This window comes from Crocodylus siamensis, chromosome 2 (genome assembly GCF_052110815.1).
Source record: "Crocodylus siamensis isolate JL-2025a chromosome 2, ASM5211081v1, whole genome shotgun sequence".
Classification (NCBI taxonomy): Eukaryota; Metazoa; Chordata; order Crocodylia; family Crocodylidae; genus Crocodylus; species Crocodylus siamensis.
Genome location: NC_143396.1, coordinates 268,193,101 through 268,217,943, shown reverse-complemented (window position 1 = coordinate 268,217,943; position 24,843 = coordinate 268,193,101). Strand labels below are relative to the sequence as shown.

Below are 24,843 nucleotides of genomic sequence, written 5' to 3'. Positions count from 1 at the left end.
ATTTTTAGAATTTGCAACGACCTTTTTGAAAAAAAAAAAGTATATATTTGTTCACTTGTTCACCTTACAAACTATTTTACTTCAAGTTGGTTAAAACCCACATTAATTTTTAACAATTCCAGGTAAGCTTGTCCCCTCAGATCCTTGAGGTTTTCCATTGGGGTTGCTAATCAGGCCAAACCTTAAGTCAAAACCCAGCTTTCATAGGGTTAATATCCATTCAAGTAAACAATCTCCTGATTTGTTCTTGCCCCAGACCCTAAGAGGGTTCATAATTGTGCTAAAACCCTTCCCAGAATCTCAGATATCTTGGCAGTCATTGTTAGAGCCATCTTGACAGTCTTTGTTGGACTGTTCTCTACTTTCAAAACCAAGAAGAACTGAAAGATACAGCCTATTTTAGCTCTACAGGCTGTTATCACAGTCAGGCATTCACAGGTGAAATCTTGGCCCTATTGAAGTCTGTGGGAAAAAAATCTTCAGGTGACTTCACTGTGACCAGTATTTCACTTGAGATCTTGTCAAAGGTAAGGAACTGGTTTGGGATTCATTTGAAAGAACAGATAAGTAATCTATGTGGGGGCTGAGAGGTGGAAAAGCTTGTTGAAGGTAGAGGAAAGGGAACTGAAGGACTGAAGATATAACAAGGGTTGAGAAAAATGAGAGCAAAGGAGGAATTGGAATAAACTTAGTAGATCTGTCCTAACAAGCTGGGTATTTCTGGGCTTATCAAACCTTTCCCCCCATGGGCATTGGCTGTCACTAGTGTAAAATCCTCCTTTTTACTATGAAAAAGATATTCCAAGAGACTTAGTCCCCAGGAGTAGTAGGATGTTCTGGTTGTTTGGTCCAAAGAAACATGCAAAGAAAAATGGCTCATAGTTAATGCTGCTTTCTACTAACTTCCTTTCATTCAGATTGAACAAAATCTCCAGTTGCAGTTATTTTTGCAGATGGCATTTTATAGCATTTTTAAAGATCATGTATTACTTTTCATAATGAGTGAGGAATGAAATTCAAAAAATGATTTCTTCTTGCTTTCCTGATAAACTCTATGGCTGTGTCCACATGAGCATCAACGTTTGGTTCCCTGGGGACAACTAGTGGCGGTGGACCTTGTGCCAACACTAGTTGTCCCCAGGGAATGCCTGTGCCACACATGCGCTAACACATGGCAGGTTACCTCGGGTGGGTTGGGGAAGGATGGAGCTAGCACTGGGCTGGCCCTGGTAGCCTGACCTGGGTTCCTGGGAGCCTCCCAGGGCTGCAGCAGCAGCAATCCTCCCCCTTAGAGCCTGGCTGGCAGCTGCAGCACAGCTCTGGCTGGTCAGGCTCCAGTTTTGAGCATTGCATGTGGCCTCCATGTGTGCTGCTCTGCTTTCTTTTTCTTTTTCTTTTTTTTGCACAGGTTTTTTTGACCACAGGATATCCAGGGGTCAAAAAAAAAAACCCCCTTCGCTCTTCCCTTGCAGCATGGAGAACAGCTGAACATGTTGTATTTGGCGCCTCAGACGTGTCTGCAGTGCCACATACCGCACGGCTTCGCTTGTCTAGATGTGACCTATAGGTTTACTTCAGCCCATGTGTGTGTGTAAAATACTATAAATAAGATATCCCTCCAAGATACTACAAATATTATACTTAAGATATCCCTCCATTGAGAGATGAATTGTATTAATGACTGAGAGTTAGGATCTCTCAGTTCTAATATAGCCACGTCTGTGACTTCTGTGTGGTTTAGTACAGTTCACTTAACCTTTCTTAATTCAGGTCATGTACTTAAAAATGAGATCGTTGTTACTTGGCTAGTTCATGGGGTGCTAGTATGGGACTGATTAGCTATTCTTGCTATAGCAATTTAAAAATGTAAAGTGATATGTAAGTTGTGACTATTGTTTTATCATCCTTTGCAGGAAGATTTTTTAGATCTTGAGAAGGAATTACCCATTGAATCAACATATGTCCACATTAAAGACACTCCTTCAGAACAGGAAGGCAAGATTTTGATTTTGAATGAAAATGGAGAACATGCATGTACAGTTAAACATGAAAGGAGCCAGCCTCCTCCTATAAAGGTTTGTGTCCATGATTTGCTGGAGGAAATACAGCCAGAAATTGCAAATGAAGAGCTTAATGATAAACCAGATCAACCAGTATCGGATAACTCACAGAGGGCCCCTGAAGAGTCCTCAGTATTGGCCTCTGGAGAGGTACCTCAGAGGCCTACCTCTTTGCCGATCACGGATTCCGTCAGTTTTGACCCCATTTCTTCCTGGGACGCTCTTAGTGATAAACTGAATCCACACGAAGAGGGTACATACAATCATGCACTGAAACAGAACAACAATCTTTTGGATGTTCAGAAAAATGCAGCTGATTCTTTTGAAGACTATTCTGAACAGTTGGCTAGAAAGGCAAATGAAGCTAAGACCTCGCCAGCTAACAAAATAAAAGAAAGTTGTTCTTTCAACCTATTATCTCAGACTTCGGATACACTTACAACTGAACCAAGAAAACTAAAAGGAGACATGGAACCCCAAAATGAAACTCTTCTAGAGGAAAATGCCTCTAAAGAAGAAGATACGCAGCATGTTTTGAATCTACTCAGTGAAGAAATATCAACATTTCAAGAAGCACATGAACATTCAGAACAATTACCTGTTCTTCAGGGAGCACAAGTTATCCAGCATTTATCCAAAGATTCAAATTTCAAAGGCCAGCGAGAAATATCTACATCTGGCAAATGTGGAAAACCAGCCCCACTGCTGAGTAAAGTTCCTGGAAATCTAGATAATCGTAGTGAAGGCGGATCTGAAGCTAAAATATCACCAAGTTCTTCAAAAGTTTCTGTAATTCCTCATGATCTTTTCTATTATCCACATTACAGTGTCCCTATATCAGCAGTTTTAGAAGCTTTTGTTGAGCCTTGTCTTGATCCTAATGCTTCTAAAAACCATGTTTCTTCTGAGCTTTTAAATTCGTTGCATGAGAATAATGAGCAGGATGCACTGAAGCCAGGTCTGCAAAGCAACATGGATGTCTCTGCAACAGAAATGGATTCTGAAGACATGCAGAAGGACAAAATGGGTCGTCATAGTTGCCCTGAGTTCTCCTATGAAAATGTAGAGGTTACCGTAGTAGAAAAGAAAATAGAAGTTGAAGAAGATGGCAACGAATCCACAAGCCCTCAAGAAACTTCAGTTCCAGAAAATCCTGAGGTACATTTCTTGATTTTTAAATTCTAGGAGTGCACATCTGCCCGTATTAGGGTGTTAGAATCTGGCCATGATACCTTTTACTTTGTAGTAGAAATGCTTTGGAGAGCTCTGTACAACATGCTAGGCCTGTTCTCCCCTAACATTATTTATCATTGCCCTCTGCTGGATGGAATGTGTGATGATCACAGACTTGTTCGGAGCTGTAGACCGCAATCAATATAAGCCCTAATACTACTACAGACATAAATTTTAGATACCTTTATACAAGCCATAGGCTTGCTCTGTGACCGTATCTCTGACCTTTCTGCTATGGGGTTGTCTTCAAGATGATGCAACTTTTACATGCAATGCATACAAGTGAAGATAATTCCTGCCTTAAGTTAAATCAAATTAAAGCTTCTACCTAGAAAAATTGTACCATTTGTCCTAGTATATAGATAAACCAATATGTTAGAAGGAGAGTGGGGGTTTTTCTGTTTTATTTAGGTATTTTTTGTTAGTTTGTTTACTGATGTGTAAGTGATGTGCCCACCATTCACATCCAGCTGCCTCTACCTCTCCAGCCAAAATGGGGCACCCTTTTACTTCTAAGTTAACTGGGGATGGTCTTCAGCCCAATTCAGGAGGAAAGCTCAAACTCTGTAATTCTGAAACCAGAGCAAGTTGACTGACCAGCTCTGTCTCTGGTCTTTTTCTTATACCAGTACAACTTTCCATCTTGGACAAATTTTTATTCAAGTCTGTGTTTGCAGAATTGAATCCTTATAAGCAGACTAAACTACTATAGATAAAAGGCTGGCTGCTAGAAAAACCTGAAATGATCTTTTCCATGATGCAGGGTGGGCTAAGATTTCTTGTGCAAACATCATCTTTTGAAGGCAATGGGAAGATTAATTTCTGATCAACTGATAACATAGTATAACTCTATGTGGTCCAATGCAATATTCAAGCAGCAAATTTTTACTAAGGACTTTTTTTTTAATGTTGGTAGCATAAACTTCACACTTCATGCACTACTTGGAGTTTATTATTACAAACAGTAGCAGTATAGTAAAGCTGCATTAATCCTGTTACCATCTGACAAAAAAGTTTTTTCCTTTTCTAAATAGTTCACTGTACAGCAGTTGGATAATATATCAACAACAGTGATGAAACCAGAAAAAAACAGTAAAAGGAAGGAAAAAAAGAAGAACGTTGTTCAAGCAGAAAGCTTTCAAACCTTAAAACCTGGGATTACTCCTTTACTAGATAAATTGGAAGAAATCATTGATTATCAAGAATTTTCCAGGTATTTCATGCTGACTTCTTAGAGATCAGATATACCTACAATCATGGTGAAAACTGTAGTTGCAGAGCTCCTTCAGACCCAAAAGAATTCTGCTTATAGAATCTTCTTATCTAAGTTATCCCCGCTTTCTTTTGCACTATTCACTATTACCATTTATTTTATTATATAAATTTAAAAATAACACAGCAATATGTATCGTTTGGGAATATATTCTTATTGCAGTCTCACATGGTTTTTGTACCTTAAACACCTATCAATATATTGCGCTTCAGAAATTAACCCAAAATGATATAAAAAACAACTGTTCAATTTTTTTACCCAGAGGTTTTAAATCTATATAATAAATATTTGAATTTCATGGCTTTTTTTGAATCCCTGTGAGAATTTTTCTCTGTGCATTAAAGGTATTTTTATTTACTTCTCAGAACAAGCTGCAATGATTCCAGTGTTTACCTCCGAAAACAGATGCCTAATTCCACTGAAAAGGTTAGTCTATGGAAATATATATATAGACTATATGTATATTCCCTTATATATATATTCTCTTTATATATATATATATATATTCCCTTTCTTTCTCTGTGTGTGTATGTATGTTTATACATACATACATAAATAAAATAAAAAATATATATAGCTGCTTATACATACTGCTCATTTTCTCTGTAAATCCCATGTCTCAAATAGTATAATACTACATGACACACAAACACAATTCTGTGGATTAAATGGAAGTCATAAAAATTCTGTTTTTTGCCCTAAGACTAAAGAAATAAGTAAAAGCTAAAGTAAGACTAGAATTTTTTTAAGAGCCCTTATGTGGTTAAATACATCTACAAAAAATATCTAATCATGCTTGTATATAAATTATAATTTTGAGGATTGTTTTGTTTCTATTGTGCTGGCTTTTCACTTTTACTGAAGTCAGTATTCTTGCAGAGCAAATTTCCTTTAGTTCTGTGTTTTCCTTTTCTCCTTTCAGTAAATAAGAAGGAAGATGTTGCCTGTTCTATAGTCATGTATGGTAGCCACACACCATCTCATTTAAGATACAGTCCTACAGAAATTGTGAAGGCACTCAGTACATTCTAGGACTGAGCCCTTTGCCTCAGCTGTCTAGTGGCTGTTGTATAATGCTACTGCTGTAATGGACAGTATTCCTGTCAGTACGTGGTCTTTCAAGGGCTATTGATTTAGAAAATGGTTTAAGCAGAATTTAGGGGGGGAAATTATATATGGAAATTAAGTTCAAACTGTTGTCTTTATTGGGTATAGTGATAAACTGGCTAGAGAGTCATCCAGAGACATGAGTTCAAGCCTTATTCTTGGGTTGGGTTGAAGGCTACAGCTAATCAGCCCAACTGTAAATTGTACCTTATTATTTGGGGCGGGAAGTCAAAGTTGACCAGTTGACTTTACTGCATCGATCCTGTATTGGCTGTTGGCCAAAACTGGTGTGCCTTAGCTATACTAACCAAATGGTCTGCTGGGTTTGAGTCAACTGTTGACCTTGTCTTCATAGTTTAGTAATAAGGGATGTTTATAGTCATTACATTGTTCTAGGTTTAATCCAGACTACAGCTGTCACTATATATATGTGGATGTCTATAGTCCAAATTAAAATTGGCTTCAGTCCAAATTAACTAAGCCAGATTGACTGAGGGTTAAATTTAATGCAGACTAGGGCAGTCCAAATTAGGCAAGTTAAATTGTATTGATTAACATGTATGTACCACCTTGCTTTTAAGGAGAAATAGTCCTTAGGAACTCAGATAAGCATTGCAAATATCAGTCCCCTCAAGGGAAACTCATTTGGGTTTTTGCAACACAACAGAGCCTATCAGGCTTTATAAAGTAACGCCTTTATAAAGTCAAATGTACCAACAACTCATCATGGTGATTAAGTATCAGGTCAATTGCACAACACTTAAGCTAACTGCAACAATATAGCAGTGCTTACACAGGTTTATTATTAACCTCCTAATGATTTCCAACAGCATAAGCTCACACACAGAAAACTGAGAATTGGGTCTGTTAGGGGCTGTCAATGATCACCTCTTAACCTTTCAATTCAAATTGAAATTTGATGCGAGTCAGTTAACAAGGTTTAGAAAACACTGAGCACAGTCTACAAACAGCCAAGATCTCTTTAATGGTTTTGTTTTCTTTACAAACTATGTCACTTTAGGAACTTGTTAGACAACATGAAGAGAAGAACACAGATTCAGGAGAAAGCACAGATCTGGTTATCATCAGGTGGGTAATTGTCTTTTCTATAGTGAATTTATCATATGCAACCCATGATCTCTGGGCTCTCTTACAGGAGTTCAAAGTCAAATCTATCAGCATTTTACAGCTGTACAGAACTGGATTCAATACAGTTCCTCTCACATATGAATTTGCTAGCTATTGACTTTGAAGTGCTGTATCTTTAATGTTCTCTAATTTGCTTTTACAAAAAGTAAAGAAAATATAAAACTACCTTAATTAGATGAGTGAGGATTCTGCCAGGAGATATGCATGCACCATGCTTATGCTGCGTCTACAGTGATAGTTACAATCAATCTTAAGGTCACCTTAAAGCCTATTGCCCAGGCTCAATCTCTGCTGGTAGTTGAGCCTAATCCTGAAAGCACAGCTAAATGCCCAGGTATCAGGTTGACTCTGGACCACTCGCCTCCTAGCCTACCTCTTTTTGCAGTGTGTGTGGAACTGATTCTGGTGTGCAGGCTGTAAGTATAGGAAGTCCGCCAGCAGCAACCCTACAGTTCCTTATTCCTGACTTCCAGCCCTCCTATCTTTACTTGCTATCTCTACTACCTATAAGTAGAATCACATGCAGAAGGAAGGAGATGTAGTTACAGCCAGATTTCTAGAATATGCCTTGCATGTAAACAGCACAATGTGGATGCATGGGTTCATCAAAGGCAGGTCCTGCCTGACCAACCTGGTTGCCTTTTATGACCAGGTGACTAAATCCTTGGATGATGGTGTCACCATGGACGTAGTGTTTCTAGACTTTAAGAAGGCCTTTGACACTGTCTCTCACTACATCCTCATCAATAAATTAAGTGACTGTGGCACTGATGCCTACACAGTTGGATGGGTAAAAAATTGGCTGATGGGGCACACCCAGAGAGTAGTGGTGGATGAGTTGTACTCAACCTGGCGAGATGTGAGCGGTGGGGTACCCCAGGGCTCGGTCCTTGGGCCCGCACTGTTTAACATCTTCATCAGCGACTTGGACAAGGGGTGGAAAGCACGCTGTCCAAGTTTACTGATAACACTAAGATGTGGGGAGAGGTGGACACACTTGAAGGGAGAGAGAGGCCACAGCTAGATTTAGACAGACTACAAAAGTGGGTAGATAAGAATACGATGGGGTTCAACGTAGGCAAATGCAGGGTGCTACACCTTAGGAGAAGGAATCCACAGCATACATACAGGCTGGGGAGTTTCCCTCTTGAAAGCACAGAGGCAGAACAGGATCTCAGAGTCATTATTGACTCCAAGATGAACATGAGCCACCAATGCCAGACCGCAGCCAGCAAGGCCAGCCATACCTTGTCATGCATCCAAAGGTGCATCTCAAGCCGGTCCAGAGAGGTGATACTCCCCCTCTATGCAACTTTGATGAGGTTGCAGTTGGAGTACTGCGTCCAGTAGACTGAGGGACCTGAACCTGTTCAGCCTCAGCAAGAGGAGGCTGAGGTGGGGACCTGGTGGCTGCCTACAAACTCATCAGGAGAGATCAACAGCAAATAGGTGGAGCCCTTATCTTCCCAGCCCCGCCTGGGTTGACAAGGAACAATAGTAATAAGCTGATGGAGAATACGTTTAGGTTAGAGATCAGAAGGCAATTTTTTAGAGTTAGGGTGGCCAAAATCTGGAACCAACTTCCCAGGGAAGTGGTCCTCACCCCTACTTTGGGCAAATTCAAGAGGAGGTTGGATGATCACCTATCTGGGGTCTTGTGAACCCAGCATTCATTCCTGCCTGTGGCAGGGGGTCAGGCTAGATGATCTGTTCAGGTCCCTCCTGACCCTAGCTACTGTGAAACAATGATAGTTCTTCTGTGTCCTACGCAGTATGACATAAACAGGGAAAGGCAGCTTATGTAACTTGGGTTAGTAGAAAGTAACCTTAAGGCCAACCCTGTATATAAGTGTAGGCATAATCTTGGTGCGATATGTCATAGCAAAGAAGACAGTGGAGTTTAAATACATTCTGTGGGGATTTTAGCTAGTGGCCTCTCAGATCCTGTTCTAGCATATGGCCTTGTATACCCAAGGGTTATTTTACAGTGGTGCAACTACAGTGTTGATAAGACCTGGTGATAGAGCAGCCACCACAGGTCTGCTTTAACTTTCATGCAGGGTAAGTTCAGTCTTTGACTGCCTCCAGGGGCCCCAAACTAAGTCAGATATTGAATTTATGATGCAGTTCAGAGAGCTTGGATCCTTTCTGAACCAGCTTTTCTTTAACTGAATCAAAAACAAGTTTAAATACCCATGGCCACTTCTTCCAACTTATGTCAATAGGCATTTAGTAGAATCAGGCTTTGGCTGATAATCACTGTGGTGGCTGGAATTCATTATGAAAAACATACAAAAATGCTATTGGAGACAGCAGTGTCCTGGTCCAACTCATATCATGGATAGTGCTTTATCTTTTGAAAACCGTGTATATAATTTGTTACTGTGATGTCTTTCTGCTAACGTTTTGTGTAAAACTTGCTGTCTGAGATCTCTAGTGAGATTTCCAGTAAGAGGGCTTAAAGCAAATGTATAAAGTGACTTCCAAGCAAAATAAAATGTGAGAATACATTTCATCCTATTGAAAAATCTAGCCAGTTTATCAGAAGGTAACATTTTAAAAAAATAATATCAGAAGGTATGCATATCATCTAATTGCAAAGTGTGGATGGGTTAGGGCCATATATCATCACACAGTTTTCCTACTGTTATAATTCCCTGAAGGGTGGAAGGCTTCACTTCAGTGTGCATGTCTATACGTGATGTTGCATCACTGTAGCAACACGCTACAGCAGGTGGAGCAACATACGGTCTGTGGGCTGGATGTGGCCCACAAGGCCATTCTGTCTGGCCCACAGGGCCCCTAAAAATTTTAGAAAATTAATATTTCTCTGTCTTTGGTTCCTGTCAAAGATGACAGGAACCAGGAGCAGTAGGACCCCGGGGAAGCCTGGCAGGCTCCCACAACTGGAGGGCCTGCCCAGCTCTGCCCCCCCAGCTGGAAGCCCCAGTAAGGGCTTCTGGCCTGGCATGTGGCTGCCCCATACAGGAACCTCAGGTAAAGTGGGGCAGGGGAGGAAAGGCCGGGGAGGACCCCGGGTAGGGAAGGAGCCCAGGGTAAAGCAGCTCCGGGAAAAGAGGACCCTCCCCCACGCCATGGCTGGTGCTCCCTGCTGCAGCCACTCGCAGCCCACGTGGGGCTGTCCTGAGCAGGCACAGGCAGCCCCAGGTGGGCTGTGAGCAGCTGCAGTGCGGGGCTCAGGCCACGGGGTGGGCCTTTTCCTGCGCTCAGCACCAGCTTGTAACTTGGCCCAGCTGCCAATCCCATGCTAGCTCCAGGCTCTCCGATCGGGGCTGTGCACAGTGGCAGCAGCTGCGGCGTCCCCATTTGCCGCACCGGGCACTGTTTGCTGTTGCTGCCCGCCCAGAGCTCACGTGCTGAGCAGCCCAGGGGCAGCGGTGGCAAACACGTCCAGTGCCAACGGGTGAGTCCAGAGCCGGTGCAGGGCCCAGGCTGGCAGTGGGGCGGGGGCGGGTTAAAAGCTGGTGATGAATGTGGGAAAAGTGGCCCCTTGCCTTCCCCATGGCCAGCACCCCACTCTGCAGCTGGTCGCAGCCCACCTGGGGCTACCTGTGCCTGCTCAAAACAAAATGAGGGAAGGGGGTATATGGCAGGATGCCCTGCTTGTGCCCCTGTCCCCCAGCCCTGCTGCACCTGCCCCCCACCCAAAGCTCCTGCTCCCCAGTCCTGCTGCCCCTTGCCCCCCACCCAAAGCCTCTGCCCCTCAAACCAGGCTCTGTAGCTGTCAGCAGCTACCCAGAACCTGGGCCAGCTGCAAACACTTGCTGCCTCTCCACCCCAGCCCCCGCCTGTGCCTGCTCAGGACAGCCCTGCACAGGCTGTGAATGATTGCAGCAGGGAGCGCTGGGCGGCACTTTTTGCCACACTCAGCACCAGCTCATTCACTGTGGTGCAGCAGGATGTCGGGGCTGCACGCTGCCCCCCGCCTGTACCACGGGGTTGGGGGGCACTGGGAGTGAGCGGGAGCATGGGGCCCACACTGGTGTCCTGGAGCCAGCGCCAGCAGGGAGCAGAGCAGGGTGGCAGGAGTGCAGGGTACCAGCCAGCGGAGGATCTATGGAGCTCCCCCCTCTCTCTGCTGGTGCAGCCCAGCTCGACTTCATGGACCCCTGCCAGCCTGCACCCCGCTCTGGGCCCCACCAGCGCTGGCCTTGAGACATTGGTCCCAAGATGGTGACCAGGGGGCAGGGCACCTGTCAAGGGGCAGGGCTACCCATGCAGCCTTCAACAGCTTGCCAAAACTGGGTAAGTGGCCCTCTGCCTGAAATAATTGCCCACCCCTGCGTTACAGCAACATAACATCAGTGGGCAAAAACCGAGACACCACATCTGTGTTGCTGTAGTGACGCACTCCCTCAGTTTAGCACATCACTACAGCGACATAGCAACTAAAAATAATCATGCACGTTACGGGCAGCTCAATATGGGCTGTTACTGCATCGTCCTTTAGTACTTCCTTTTGGAAGTACTAAATGACAGCTCAATAACAACAGCACTGTGTAGATGCGCCCAGTATGAATTAAACAATCAAGATCTATATGAAATCTTTGGAAATGATTAGTCAAGTTTGAGTGTCCAGTTTGAGAAATATTAAATAATAAGTCCTGATTAGTCACGTTGCTCATCATCCTTCTACAAATCCAGTCCTCTTCACATACCACCTGAACAGCCCATATGGCTCCTCATTTTTGATAAAAATAATTTTGTATTTAATTAAAAACACATACTTGGACATTGCGCACAGAGCTGTGCACAGCTGAAAATAAAGAGCTAGATCCTCAACTGGTGTAAAAAGCCATCATTCAAATGACTTCAGTGGAGCTTTTGTTGATTTATGCTACCTGAGAATCTGTCCCTGGTTTGCAGAGGTTTAAAAGAGCTGTGTCTATTGGGTCCTGACGAGTGATACTACTACGCCCCTTTTTGTGCCTCACGGATCTGGCTTGCTCTCCAGCTAACCGGATTGTAAATACTTCATTGAACTATTGTCTCATTAGAGTTTGGCCCAACTTTTCTAGCAACAGCTTCAGTCTATCCCCTATTTCCCTTCCCCTTCCCAACCTCTCTTACATTCAATTTTGCAGGAAGAAGAAAGACTTAGAGGCAAAGGAACCTCTGGAGACTGTGGGTCCACCTCCAAATTCTGTGTGTGTAGACCAACCCGAGTTGTTTTACTTCATTGTTTTCCTCTGGGTGCTGGTCTACTGCCTGCTGCTCCTTCCACAGCTTGTTAGCAACAAACGTTGATCTCTGTGAGTGAATAATAAAAGACAGTGGCTCGATTTTTTTTTTTTTTTTTGGTGTATGTGCATATAAATCAGTTCCTTCAGGTGAAGCACAAACAAATGTATGTTCAAACAAACCTGAATTTGTAGCTCCTACACAGATTATTCCTAACTCTGTTAGTGTTGTGCTATTACGGTGTCTTAGCACATTTTATATTGTGACATTGTGTACATATACATATAAATATATATATATATGTAAGAAAATGGCTTGATTTAATATACACAATTTTTGTACATTTGTGCCTTGCTTTATAAACGCTAAATAAAATTGATAATTATTAGAAACATGGATGATTTAGAGCTCCACTCTTCAAAAATGTTTTTTCTTGCTGCACTTATTTATCTTTGGCCCTATAGCTGTTGAAAGAGGGGTAATGTTTGACTACCACATAAAAGTGGGTCATCTACACATGCTATTAATGTGATTGAATGAACTCCAGCGCATTTCATGCCAGGTGCCACATTTATACATACGCATGGGACTGCAGCACATTGATCTGGGTCAGAGCAGCCCCAGCTGGCAGGTGATTTGGGGGTCAGCCTGCCAGCCCAAGGCTGCTCTGACCTGGCTCAACATGCTGCAGTGGGGCTGGTTGGGGCACAAGGGTGCTCCATTGTGGAGGTAGCTGGCAGGGAGCCCCTGCACTGAAGCAGCCTTGAGCACCAGCCAGCCCTTTCGGCATCTGCACATGTGCTGTGGTGCACTAAGTAATGCCACCATGGAATAGTACTTAAGTTGAAAAGTGCTAACCTGTGGCAGTGTTTATTATTTTACTGCAGCCTAATAGGACTGCATATATAGACACTGAGACTTTACAGTGGAGCTGTTTGGGCAGCTCCACAGTAAATGTCTTATGTAGGTGCATCCAGGCAGAGCTTGAAATAAGTTCAAATTACAGTTCCAGTGGAAATCATTTGGTAACAGAAGCTTAACTTTTCTCCATCGTGCGTTTCGTTGTTAGCCAAATGGGTTTTCTCAAACATAGTAGACTAGGGGCTGTACTTGCTTACCCTGTCAACTTTGGTGTATTTCTAATATGAATTCACTTTAGTGGGTCAACATTGTGGTTGATGAAAGCTAACCCATGGTAGCTGTTCTAATCCTTTATTCACTTTTTTATCCTTTACTGATCAGTCTCAATCAGTTGCATCTGTGAATTGCACTAATTAGGCCATGTGAAGTGTTCTACGTGCCAAAAATTTGGGGAAACCCAGCTTGTCACCTGTCGTGGTGGCAACATAACATACAATGATTGCTAGCATCCTTTCCTTGAGATCAGTGGAAGAAAACTACTACTATCTGGAGAAGTGTTTGCAGTTTCTGTTTCTTCTGGCTTTTAAGAAATCTTAACTGCAAATGAATGGATTTCTATAGGTAGGGTTTTTGGCTTGCATTTGGTATCTCATTCTTTTAAACAAAGTCCAGTACAGTAAAGTCCAGACTTTTAAACAAAGTCCAGTGCAGTAAAGTCCAGTACGGTAAAAGTGTGAAGGCAACAGAGATATCAAACTTTCTAGGTTATACTGAGCTTTTATCCAGAAAGAGAATGTGGTATATGTTCATAGTCACATGCCTGGCAATAACAATATCTTCTACCCTGGTTGTTTCTGGTCTATTTATCTGCAACTCCTGGCACATTTTGATTTCATGATACTCTCATGAGGATATGTAATGTTGGTTCCATTTTAGTCTCCATAAGTAAGAGCACAGTGTGCCTCATAAAAATGCATGCACACAACTTTGTTAGAATAAAAAGTTACTTAAGACATGAGGTTTTATGTTTAACATTCCCTTTGGGCACACAGTATTACTGCCCCAGGTAAATTCTCAGCTTAAATTGAAGCTTTTGGAATCAAGGCATGCATGTTAAGCAATGCTTTTGCACACACTTAGAAGCTATATATAGGCTTGCTTCCTGCTAAGGATTTTTCTAGCTGCCTAACCAGCTTCCTTCTTTCCCTGGCACCTCACCTTTAGCTAGGATTAGAAGTCAACCCTGCATAGTTTGGTCTCTGAAATTCTAGGAGTAAACACAGATCTTTAAGCTCAATGGGAACTTTTGGGCTTTTTCTGTCTGTTCATTAGAAACGGTTGTAGACTTTGGCCAACAACAAACAGGAACAGAGGTAGACCCAACCAATAAATCTGGGAAGCAAATCAGACTTGGATTTAAAACTTGGGTCCAAGGGTGGGGGGTTTGGCTCACGGTTTATTCCTTCCTGTCTCTAGAAAAGGTATCAAATTAAAAAGAAAGTCCCCAGATTGTTGAAGTGCCTTCAGAAGGAACTCTGGGCAGTTGTGGGTCAAGTGTCTCTGCTGTTTTCAACAATAAGGAAAAAAATACTGCAAACAAGTTAAGTATGCTGTTTGTAAATCAGATTTGATCGGATTTTTTTTAATATTCTGAAGGATATTTTCTTCTGGTAGATCTTCATTGCATTGGGGTCTTAGATTATTTAATAATAAATAAATATACTATGTTCAGCTAGTTCCTTTCCTCCTAGAAAACTGTTTTAAAACACAATACAGCAGTTATTGCATCCACCATTGAGCAGCCAGTTTAGGAATGGACTATGGCAGCTGCGTAATTGCATCTGTATCATTTTAGTTAACAAGGGAGGAAGATTCCATTCATAATAAATCCTTTAATAGCTTTGTATCCTCACCTTTCTGGTTCTTGCAAACAACTTATGAAAAGAAATCACTTGCAACTGTGATACAATCTGGTATCCCTAGAACATTCAGAAAAGTGGTCTTCTTAAAGCAGGTAACCCCCTCTCCACCACACACCTCAACTTCTTGAGGAACTCATTGGATAATTTGGGTAAATAAACACCATCTTCCAGGAGAGAAGTAGTATTACAAGTCAAGCTGTATGTAACACAGCTTGATGTCGGTAGTATCTTTGATAGCCTTCCCAAAAGAGCCCCCTGCCAAGAAACAAAAGGCCTCGCGGAGTGTTAACGTTTTTTTCATTCCAGCCCACTTCTGAATATCTTCTTAAGCAACAAATCATACAGATTAAAAATCACATAGTCTGCAGCTGCTCTTTTAAACAGCGTGCTGTTAATAACAGATCATACAGATTAAACATGATGCTATCAAGTTTATTCCGCGGAGAGGGGCGCAGGGGCTATTTTCCAGCTATAAAATTGACCGTGTCTCATTATTCATCTGTTCAATGAGTAAGTAGAATAAGGATAACATGCTAAGGGTGATTCTTTCTGGTGTGAGACTCATACTACCATGCCTCTAATAAAATCCTTAGAAGGAACATTCAGTATACTGAAATTACTCAGTCATGCGCATGAATGACAGTCATCTAAGCATCCAGTTTCCATTAATAGCAATAGGTGACATGCATTCAGGGCTCAATCCTGGTCCTATACAAGCCAGTAGGAAAAATCCTATTGCCTTTGGTGGTGCACAGTCTAGCTCTTCACTCGAAAATGTACTGATTCCCTGCATCTTTGATCAAGTTTTGTGTGTGCTATTTCTAGGCCAGGGAGCCTGATTCTGAAGCCCAGATCTTCATTTAGTGTCAGAAGCGCTTTTTTGTATGGACTGTGTGGTAGAGTACCTTTGGTGCCCGCCACTTTAAGGGCTGAGAGCAGCCAGCAGCTGTAGGCCAGCCCTGATGAGGCAGTCACAGGACTGCAGGAGATCCCTGTGATTGGAGGAGAGACCTGAGTAGCCTCCATTTTAGCTCAGACCCTCAAGGCTGAAACAGCAGTTTGCTGCTGGCAGCTGGAAGAACATCACCCAGTTGAGCTGCTGCTTAGAACATCCTTGGAGGTAAGGGCAGGAGCTATGGGGATGGCAGGAGGCTCCTGGTCCTGGGTATGACTTAAAACTACACCTTACTGGGGAAGGATGGTTTGGTGGGACTACCTGTGGCAAGGCAGTTCCCTAGAAATGTCAGGCCAGGCACATCTGTGGACACCTGAATGCCATGGGGTGTAAGACTCCAGAGGCCACAAGGAGGGGGCAGAGAAGCATGTGTGGTGGCCCACATGGAGTTGTGTGCCATTGCGGCTTGAAGGACTATGCATAAGAGGGTGTAGAGCAGTGTTGCAAGGTGATCTGAAGGGCTGCACTGGGAATGTGTTGAGTAGGGCTGCAGGGTTGGTTTGAAGGGCAGCATACTGGCCAACCCTTATAAAAGTGTAGATGTGAGAGAATTGCCTATCAAGGGGTTGGGGCAGTCAGCCCAGTGTGAGGCACAAGGCCTGCCACATAGAGTAGGGTTGCTTGAGCAACCTAAAGGGCTGTGTGTGGACTGATCAAAATGAGAGTAGTTAAGCTTGATGGCCCGAGGGGGCCGCTCATGAAGCAGGACAGGTTGAGAGTGGCCCAGTGAGGGGCAGCTGAAAGAGGCCCTGTGAGAGGAGACAGTATGTAGGAGACCCTGTGAAGGGCAGAGTATGTGAATTGTATGTTAGAGGCCCTACAAAGAGCAGCGTTTGGCCCAGCCCTGCACTGGTGCTATAACCAACTTATGATGCCATCTACAAGGCATGGGACACAGTGTAGGGACAGTATGGAGCTATGTATAACACCCTTGGCATTGGGGCACTAAATGGGCAGCCTCCCACATTCTTACACCAGTTATATATTCAGCAAGTCGTGGCAGAAGAGACAGGGCAGACTGCCCCAGAGACAGGTGGGTGGGCCAAAGATGAGAACTGGCCCTGAGTTGTCCTCCTGTCACAGACAGACTGATTCAGAGTATTTGCTTTAAGGGGTTATGGGCAACACAGGGAGTTTAACTTAGAAATCAGGAGAAATGTATGGTTAGAGCATAGATTCATGGATTGTTAGGGGCTGGAAGGGACCTTGCAAATCATCGGGTCCAGCCTCTATGCTCTAGGCAGGAAGACAGCTGGGGTGACTGTCTAGTCTCCACTTGAAAACCTCCAGGGTAGGTGACTGCACCATCTCTGGAGGGAGTTTATTCCACAGTCTGGACACCCTGACTGTGAAGGAGTTTTTCGTGGCATTAAGCCTGAAGGAGTTCATATCCATTGGTCCTGGTCTTCCCTGGTGGTGCCCTAGTGAACAGTTGGTCACTGAGCTCCTGATGCACTCCTCTGATATAGCGGTAAGCCACTATCAAGCCCCCTCTTAACCTTCTCTTCTTTATGCTAAAGAGGCCCAAATCCCTCAGCCTATCCTCATATGGCTTGCCTTGCAAGTTCCTGATCATACGGGTGGCTCTTTTCCAGACCCTCTCAAGTTTCTCAATGCCCTTATTGAAGTATGGCGCCCAGAACTGGACACAGCACTCCAACTACAGTCTCACTAGTGCTGAATACAGCGGGAATTATCACTTCCTTAGTTTTAAATAAGATGCAAAGGACTTCACTTCTGTTTCTATTTATATGACCATGCCAAGACACTGAGGCCAGATGTTTTAAATTTGTGTATCTAAAGTTAGACACAAGTCTATGTTTAGACCCCTACTTAAAGCTGTGAGTTAGCAAAGCACTAAAGGTTAGGCTTAAAATTAAGCATGCATTTAAAATATATTCCTTCCTGATAAGAGACATCCCTGGCTGAAACCCTTAGATTTTCAGAGTTACAAAGCTCCTGCTGCTGTCATTGATTTTGCAAATTTGGATCTGGCCACATTTCCAAAAAAATCCTAGCTTTAGGCTGCTTACCGACATGGAAAAAAAACAAACAACCAAACAGCACTTCAAGCTCAGTGCGCCCTACATAGATCAGGAACCCTGCATCTGTATAGATTGGGGGCCTTCAGCAGCGCTTTTGGGTGCTTTTATCTAATAGCTACTAGATAAAAGCTATAGCTACTAGATAAAAGCTAAAAAGCCCCACTGCAGTGCCTGATCTATACAGGCTGCAGAGCCAGATCAAACTGATGTGCAGCCTCTTCTGGTAAAGTTCTGGGTTAGTTTTTTTCATGTCTGTCACTGCCCTTAGTGTCTCTGTATTTGTTTGCTCATTACAAATTAGTACAATATCACCCTTGCAAGAGGAGCTGTATAGCTATAAGTTTTAAAGCACTCTGATTCTTGGAATTGAAATGATGCGAGTGGACAAAGTAACATTGGAAACTTTTAGACCAGGCTTGTCCAACATACAGCCCATGGGCCACCATGCGGCCTGCCAAGCCATTTTCTGTGGCCCATGATGCTGCAACGGGAACCCCTTGTCCCTCCCCCAGTCCCTCAGCAGCTTCCTAATGGCTGCTGAAGGGCTGAGGAAGGGACAAGGTTCCCACACACACCGCATCAGCTTGACTTTGCCGACGCGTTGCAGCTCCTCCCTTCCCCCCTCATTTCACTGTTGCCCTTCCTTGCCCCACCCCTCCCTTTCTCATTTGCATGCTGGCCCCACCCTGTGCTGGTCCACGCTGCCTGCGTGGGCTGGAGCAGGTCGCAGTGCAGTGGGCGGGCGGACACAGGGTGCATGGATGCCGCTGCGGAGGGATGCTGCAGCTGGGCCCGCGGGAGATGCTGCTGTCAGGGCTGGAAGCCGGCACTGCTCCCGCATCCCCCCGCACCCGTAGACATCGTGCTGGGGGTGGTGAGTCGCCCCAGGCCCTGGGGAGGGAAGACCCCTGCCGCTTGGGCTCTAGCTCAGGCTGCCCCGGGGGGGGAGGGAGTAGGGGGGTGTCCCTGCACATCCCGCACCCCCCTGTAGAGCCCCCACATGTCCCCCTGGCTGCTGAGCCCAGGTGTGCAGGTGTGGGAGCGTCCTCAAGGCCTCCCAGGTGGCAGGGAGGACATGGCGGGGTCAGGCGGCACCCCTTGACCCCTGCACCCCCAGGCTGCAGCCGGACTGGACAGGCCGTGTGAGCGCCTGCTCCTGCCAGTCCACTGGGTGATAAAAAGTTCATGATCTGGCCCCACATTCAAAAAGGTTGGACACCCCTGTTTTAGACAATTGATAAGAGGATAGTTTTCAAGCCCTAGCTCAGTCAGACAGAAATATCCCCATGGAGTTTTTGGGTGTGGTTTCATAGAAATTATATTTAAAAGGGGAGGAGGAAATCCTATATCTATTATATGACAAATTCTATCCCTTTTTCAGCTACAAAATTAAGAAAACATGTAATCAAGCAAATTTAAAACAATGCAGCCCTTGCCAGGTTGGTTATGTTGATCAGCGCAGAGGTATAGAACACACAAGCTATGCTTGTATATCTTTGAACAGTCCCATTCCATTTGAAATGGTCTAGATCATTTTTGATGAATTGAGCTCTAAAGCATATTTTAAAGGAATTTCTAGACTGTAAATGTATCATGTCTGTAGAATCTTACTGGAAGCTTCGAAGTTCAGCCAACTCAATTTTAAAAATGAAGTATGTTGTACTCTGGTAATTTTTTTATCTATATTTGATATAAAGTTGTAAAAACCCATTTAAGAGGCACTGTATACTTCTGTTATTGTTATACACTTTGTAGTCATTGTGAATAATGAGCAAATTAACATCAAATGAGTTATTTGCAATTAAAACATATTTCTAGCCCCACCAAAACTTTAAGCATGAGTCAGAGGAATCCTTAATGAACCATAAGCTTAAACAATATTGTGAATGATTATGCAAAATTGGGTATAACTTTTTTAATAAATGCATCGCAGCATTTCTTCTGCAATACAACCTGTTTGGAAGATTGCAATAAGTGCTAACGTATTCTTTCTCCTAAGAATTATATGGGGAGCTGAATTTTTCTCTGCATTGGTACAAATACAGGTACTACTGTCATCTACGGAAATTCCAATTCAAAATAACTTAGTAATACTGTGCTTATCCAAGCTTTGTATGGATGTGACTAACGCATCCATTGAGTGTCCCGTTGTCTTCAGAGGGGCTCTACACAAGCATGTGGACTCCCTGCATTTCAATTCAGGGGACAGGGTTTTAAAGAGATGCCTTGAGCACTTGTGACCTTTTGTAAGTGAGCATAAAAAGTGTAAACTAACAGCACATTAATCAGTTGTGCCAACTTTAAGGATTTAGGGCCCAGTTCTGCTAAGATTCAACTTCCATTGATGCTAAACACCGATGCTCAGTACCTTGCAGATCAGGTGGCCTTAAGTAAATTGAAGCATGCTGGCTGGAAAGACACCCAAGTGTGGGTGCCAGGTAAGAGCCAGATGCAATAGATACTGAGTCTCTCAAACTCTCCCATTGGTGTCCTAATGTGGAAGATATGTATTTGCGTAAGACCTATAGGATCAGAACCTTTGTCTTTCAAGAATAGTAATGGGTGCTTTCTCCTTCAAAGTAAAATAGGGACAGTAGATGCAAATAATGTAAAAGTGGTGTTCAGATGTCACAGTTGAAATGTGTGTGGACCCTTCTAGATGTTCAGGTAAAGGTGTGATAGGAACTGATGCACGGCTGTGGGATCCAGTATTAGATCCCATCACACCTTATTGCTGGTGCAGGGGGAAGCCAGAATGGTGATCCTGGGCTCCCCCTGCACTGGTAGGTAGCAAATTCCCTCAGCCGCAAATCCTGTAGCTGATGGGACTCCCAGCCGGGCATTGGGTGGTGCACCCCAGCCGCAGGAGCCACAGGGGAATAGCTGCCTTGCTACACATGCAAATTAAAGCTGCATAGAAACCACCCAAAAAGTTATTACACACTTTCCAGCTCTAACTTTATAGCTGCATGGACTATTTTATGGTGTGATAGTTACTTTGCCATGTGTAGCCAGTCTAAATTAAATTGCACAATTAACCAGTTAATTTCATAATACACATAATATATAGAGGGGGACTGTGTTTGTTAAAACCCCAAACATACATGCAGGCAGCCTGCTATAGGAGCATTGTCCTGTGGTCAGCACTTTTGCTTCCTAATTGGGTTAAGTTGTAAGATGATGATCTGGACTAAGGAACCTTCATTTTAGCATTTCCTGATGTAGTCCTGTGCTTGCACAGCAAATAAAGAATTTTTATTTTTACTTCAAGTAGAAGTATAGTGCATTGGTAAGGATGCTGTGTTCATGTTCCTTAACATTTTAATCTTTATAATTCACCTTACACTATATTTTTTTCTTTAAACAGCACAAAACTACCAAAGCTGATGCAGGGAGGGGACGGAGGGTGGGGAATGGTAGATACACATTGAAAATGATATGTCAAAATGTATGTTCAGAATGGGATGACCTGTTTAATCTATTAATACCTATAGCATATATCTTTGGATTGCTGCAGCAAACATAAAGAAAACCAAACCAGCATGGGGCAAAATGGAACTGTGGGTGTGCTCTAAGACTTTGAGTAACCCCTTTCCCCTCAAGAGTTACACCATGTCTGCTTCTCGGGTTAGCCTAACTAAAATTGCAAATCAATGCATTCTTTTTTTACTCTGAAAATATTTCTTCCACTGAAGGAGAATTTCTTCTATGCCCTTTCCAGGCAGTGTTTATTACTAGTAACAGAAAATGAGAATTGCACACTATTTCTTTCTTTGAAGGAAATGCTGGGCTTATAGAAGCAGTAATTAAGGGTAATTTCATATCCCATAAGTGGTTATTATGCTTCTATGTGAGAAGGAAATAAGATGACAAGGTGAGTATTTGTGGTTTTACTGATGAAGGAATGGGAATCATTTGTTTTATCTCATAAGAAATATGAAAGCATGCCAGTCAAAGGCCAGATCCAAATAGGCTGGTTCCGGTTCAGTAGTACCTTGGCCGCATTTTAGCAAACCCTTTGAGGCAAAGAACATCTTCCTGCTCTGTGTCTGTGTGGCACTTGGCAAGAGGCAGTCCTGAAACCTGACTTCCTATGGCATCAGGGACTGCTAGAGGTAAATACTATATTGTAAGATATCACTAAGCGTGAGTCCCAGCCTAACCACTATTTTGTGCTGCTCTTCCTTAGGAATACGTTTAGCAGTTGCACTTTAGCAAGGAATGGCACAGTAACTTTATTTAACCAAACCCTTTTATTTCCATATTTAATGGAGGTGCCTTCAGCTTTTTTTTCCTCCTTTGTTCCTCTCATATTAGTCTTAAGTCATAGTTTCAGTGGCTTAGCTCTGTCAAGTTATTCTTACCTGGAAAGTGCAGAAGTATTATTTAGCATTCTCAAGTTTAAATTTGAAAATGTTAAGTGCCAGGTTGCTGGAAAGATTAAAAAGGGACTTCCATGCTGTAAGTAATGAATGGACGTATGTCCATTCTCAATAGCTGGCCCTGCCTCTGGCAAATTATTTAGAAAGATGCGTATTTAAATGAGATTTTGTTGCTTTACCATCAAATAAGCTCTATTAGAAAGTTGTTAAAATATATGTCCCTCTGCTCACTTTTCTTGGAGATTCTTGTAAATAAGTTAACAAGTGTGTTTTGCGAAGTGTCAACTGTATCCTTTAAGAACAACGCTGATTTTCTGCTTGCTCAATCAGCAGTACAATATACAATTTCCTCTTTTGGTTTCTTTGTGGGATCCCAATGCTCTGACTGTATTAAACCCATTTAACTTATTCCATGTAGATAATTAAGGGCATTATTTGCCTATATCTGTTCTAGAGGTACTTGCATTTGTAATACTTGCATCTTGAATAGCAGGCTGAGTTTGTGACTGCTTGGATTGAGAAGGAAGAATGTATTTAAAAGACACTGAAGAAGAGGAAGCTTGTTCATACCTGTTTGAAAATGCTTCTGGATGCTTTTCTGATCAGTGCTCTACACTGAATGTTTGCACTTACTGTCAATGCTTATTTTTGGTAACGGGAGGGGGAAAGAGAAAATATTCTTTGTGTATAGTTGATGTGAATAGCAAAAAGAGTTTGTTTTTGGAAACTGCTACTTTGTAATAAAAATAGTATGCAATAGTAAACAGCTTAAAATTATTTTATAAAACCTCCAATTTTGAAATAAACTGACAGATTTTCGGCATCAATCAGTTATCTGTTTATGTTCTCTGTTTGAGAAACTCCCTTACAACATTTACTTTTTCAGCCGTGATCACCATTCTGTTTTCCATAATGTGGATGTTTATGCCCTGAGCCCGCATGTGCTTTTTTTATAAATACATACATCTTAAACAGCTTGACAAGATATGTTCATATTTGCATTTAGTTTGCAGAAATCTGCAGAATGAAGCTAAGTTAGTTCCTACTTCAATCACTCTTTAAAATTAATTGAATTGTGAGTGCAGAGAATTGGACATACCTTAGGAGAGAGGCTTGTGTGATGTTCCACAAGGAAATTTTGCCAAATCCTACATTGTCTTTCTGATGTGGATAAATGTCAACCTTAGCATCTAACTCATCAAACTCCTTTTCATAAATGACTTCTTACAATTAAGATGTGGGTCCCATAGGTGAATAGATGTTACTTTGATCCATTTTCCTGTGCTCCACAGTCAGTTTTCTTGTAGAATATTCACAACAGAAAAGCAGGGGTAGCACAATCAATGTGCAAAGCAGCTAAGAACCAAGGCGGCAATCACTGCCAGTTTATAAACTGGGAGAAGTATAGACATGTTGGAGCCAAAATGGTTCTGAGTCCATGGTATTGTCACCTAGACCCTGTAAGTAGGTCAGGAGATGAACCTTCTCTGTTCTCTGGACTAGGAGCATGCACAGGGCAGGACCTGGTGACAGTCTATAAACTCACTAGGGGGGACCAGAAGGGTTTGGGAGAGACCTTGTTTCCCCTAGCACCCCCTGGCATAACAAGGAATAACGGCCACAAGTTGTTGGAGAGTAGGTTTAGATTAGACATCCGTAAGAACTACTTCACAGTTAGGGCGGCTAGGAGCTGGAACCAACTTCCAGGGGAAGTGGTGCTGGCTCCTACCCTGGGGGTCTTTAAGAGGAGGCTTGATGCCTACCTGGCTGGGATCATTTGAGCCCAGTTTTTTCTCCTGCCCAGGTGGGGGGTCAGACTTGAAGATCTACAAGCTCCCTTCGACCCTACTTCTATGATTCTATGACAGTAACACCTAGAAACCACTGGAAAATGGTACCCAGTGCAAACCTCAGGGCCACGTGCAGAGCCCTGGCATGCTGTGCGCACTACCGTTATACAAAGGATTTTAATTGACAGAAACAGGTGGCTGTGGATGAGTGAGTGTGGGAGGGACAGAGTGTGGTCTCTCTGGGTGATCTGTGAGAGGTGTGTGAGATGTAAAGGTAGTGTTTGTGCGTGGAAGCAGTGGAGGTGGCTTTGTGGATGATTGGTGCAGTGTTGTGTCTGCTGATTGTCTGGTGGTGTTGCTTGGCCTGCGTTATGTTCTGCGGAACCAGGCCATTGATCTGGACATCCTAATGCAGATCCGCCCCATTTGGATCCAGCACACTTTCATCTCCTACCCCTGGCGATCAACAGTTGAGGGTTGCTTGAGTCAGTTCCCCAGACTTTCTCCCCTGGGTGTGCTGTACACATAAAATAGTGGCTCACAATGCTCCTGTTAGTGTAACTATCACCCCTATCCTCCGGGCATGAGGGAACAGGGATCTGATCCCTCTGGTACAGGTGAAAGGCACCTGTATCACTCTGCCCACACACCTGTGTGTGTTTATTAGGGTTGTTAAGGAATCCCCTGAAATAGTAGAATAAGATCTGTTTATCTCTCTGTTTATGAGGATTGTTAAGGGTTGTATAGAAATAGTAGGATAAAGTTTGTTTACCTGTGTAACCTTTCTCCTTCTTTTCCCTTGTCATTGCTGTTAATACGTACCTGAGTTTTAATAAACCATTTATTCATTTCAATTCAGCTCCC

General features: G+C 43.1%; 1 protein-coding gene across 1 annotated transcript in view; it reads left to right on the top strand.

Annotated features, from left to right (window-relative positions):
- The window catches only part of CLMN (calmin), a 142,184-nt gene extending 119,231 nt beyond the window's left edge, over nt 1-22,953 (top strand). The window contains exons 9-13 of the mRNA XM_090033955.1: nt 1,914-3,218; nt 4,328-4,506; nt 4,932-4,992; nt 6,695-6,762; nt 11,928-22,953. Coding sequence (XP_089890081.1) covers nt 1,914-3,218; nt 4,328-4,506; nt 4,932-4,992; nt 6,695-6,762; nt 11,928-12,090 — 1,776 coding nt within the window. The 3' untranslated portion in view covers nt 12,091-22,953. The remainder of the gene's footprint in view (nt 1-1,913; nt 3,219-4,327; nt 4,507-4,931; nt 4,993-6,694; nt 6,763-11,927) is intronic.
- The last annotated feature ends 1,890 nt before the right edge of the window (nt 22,954-24,843 follow it).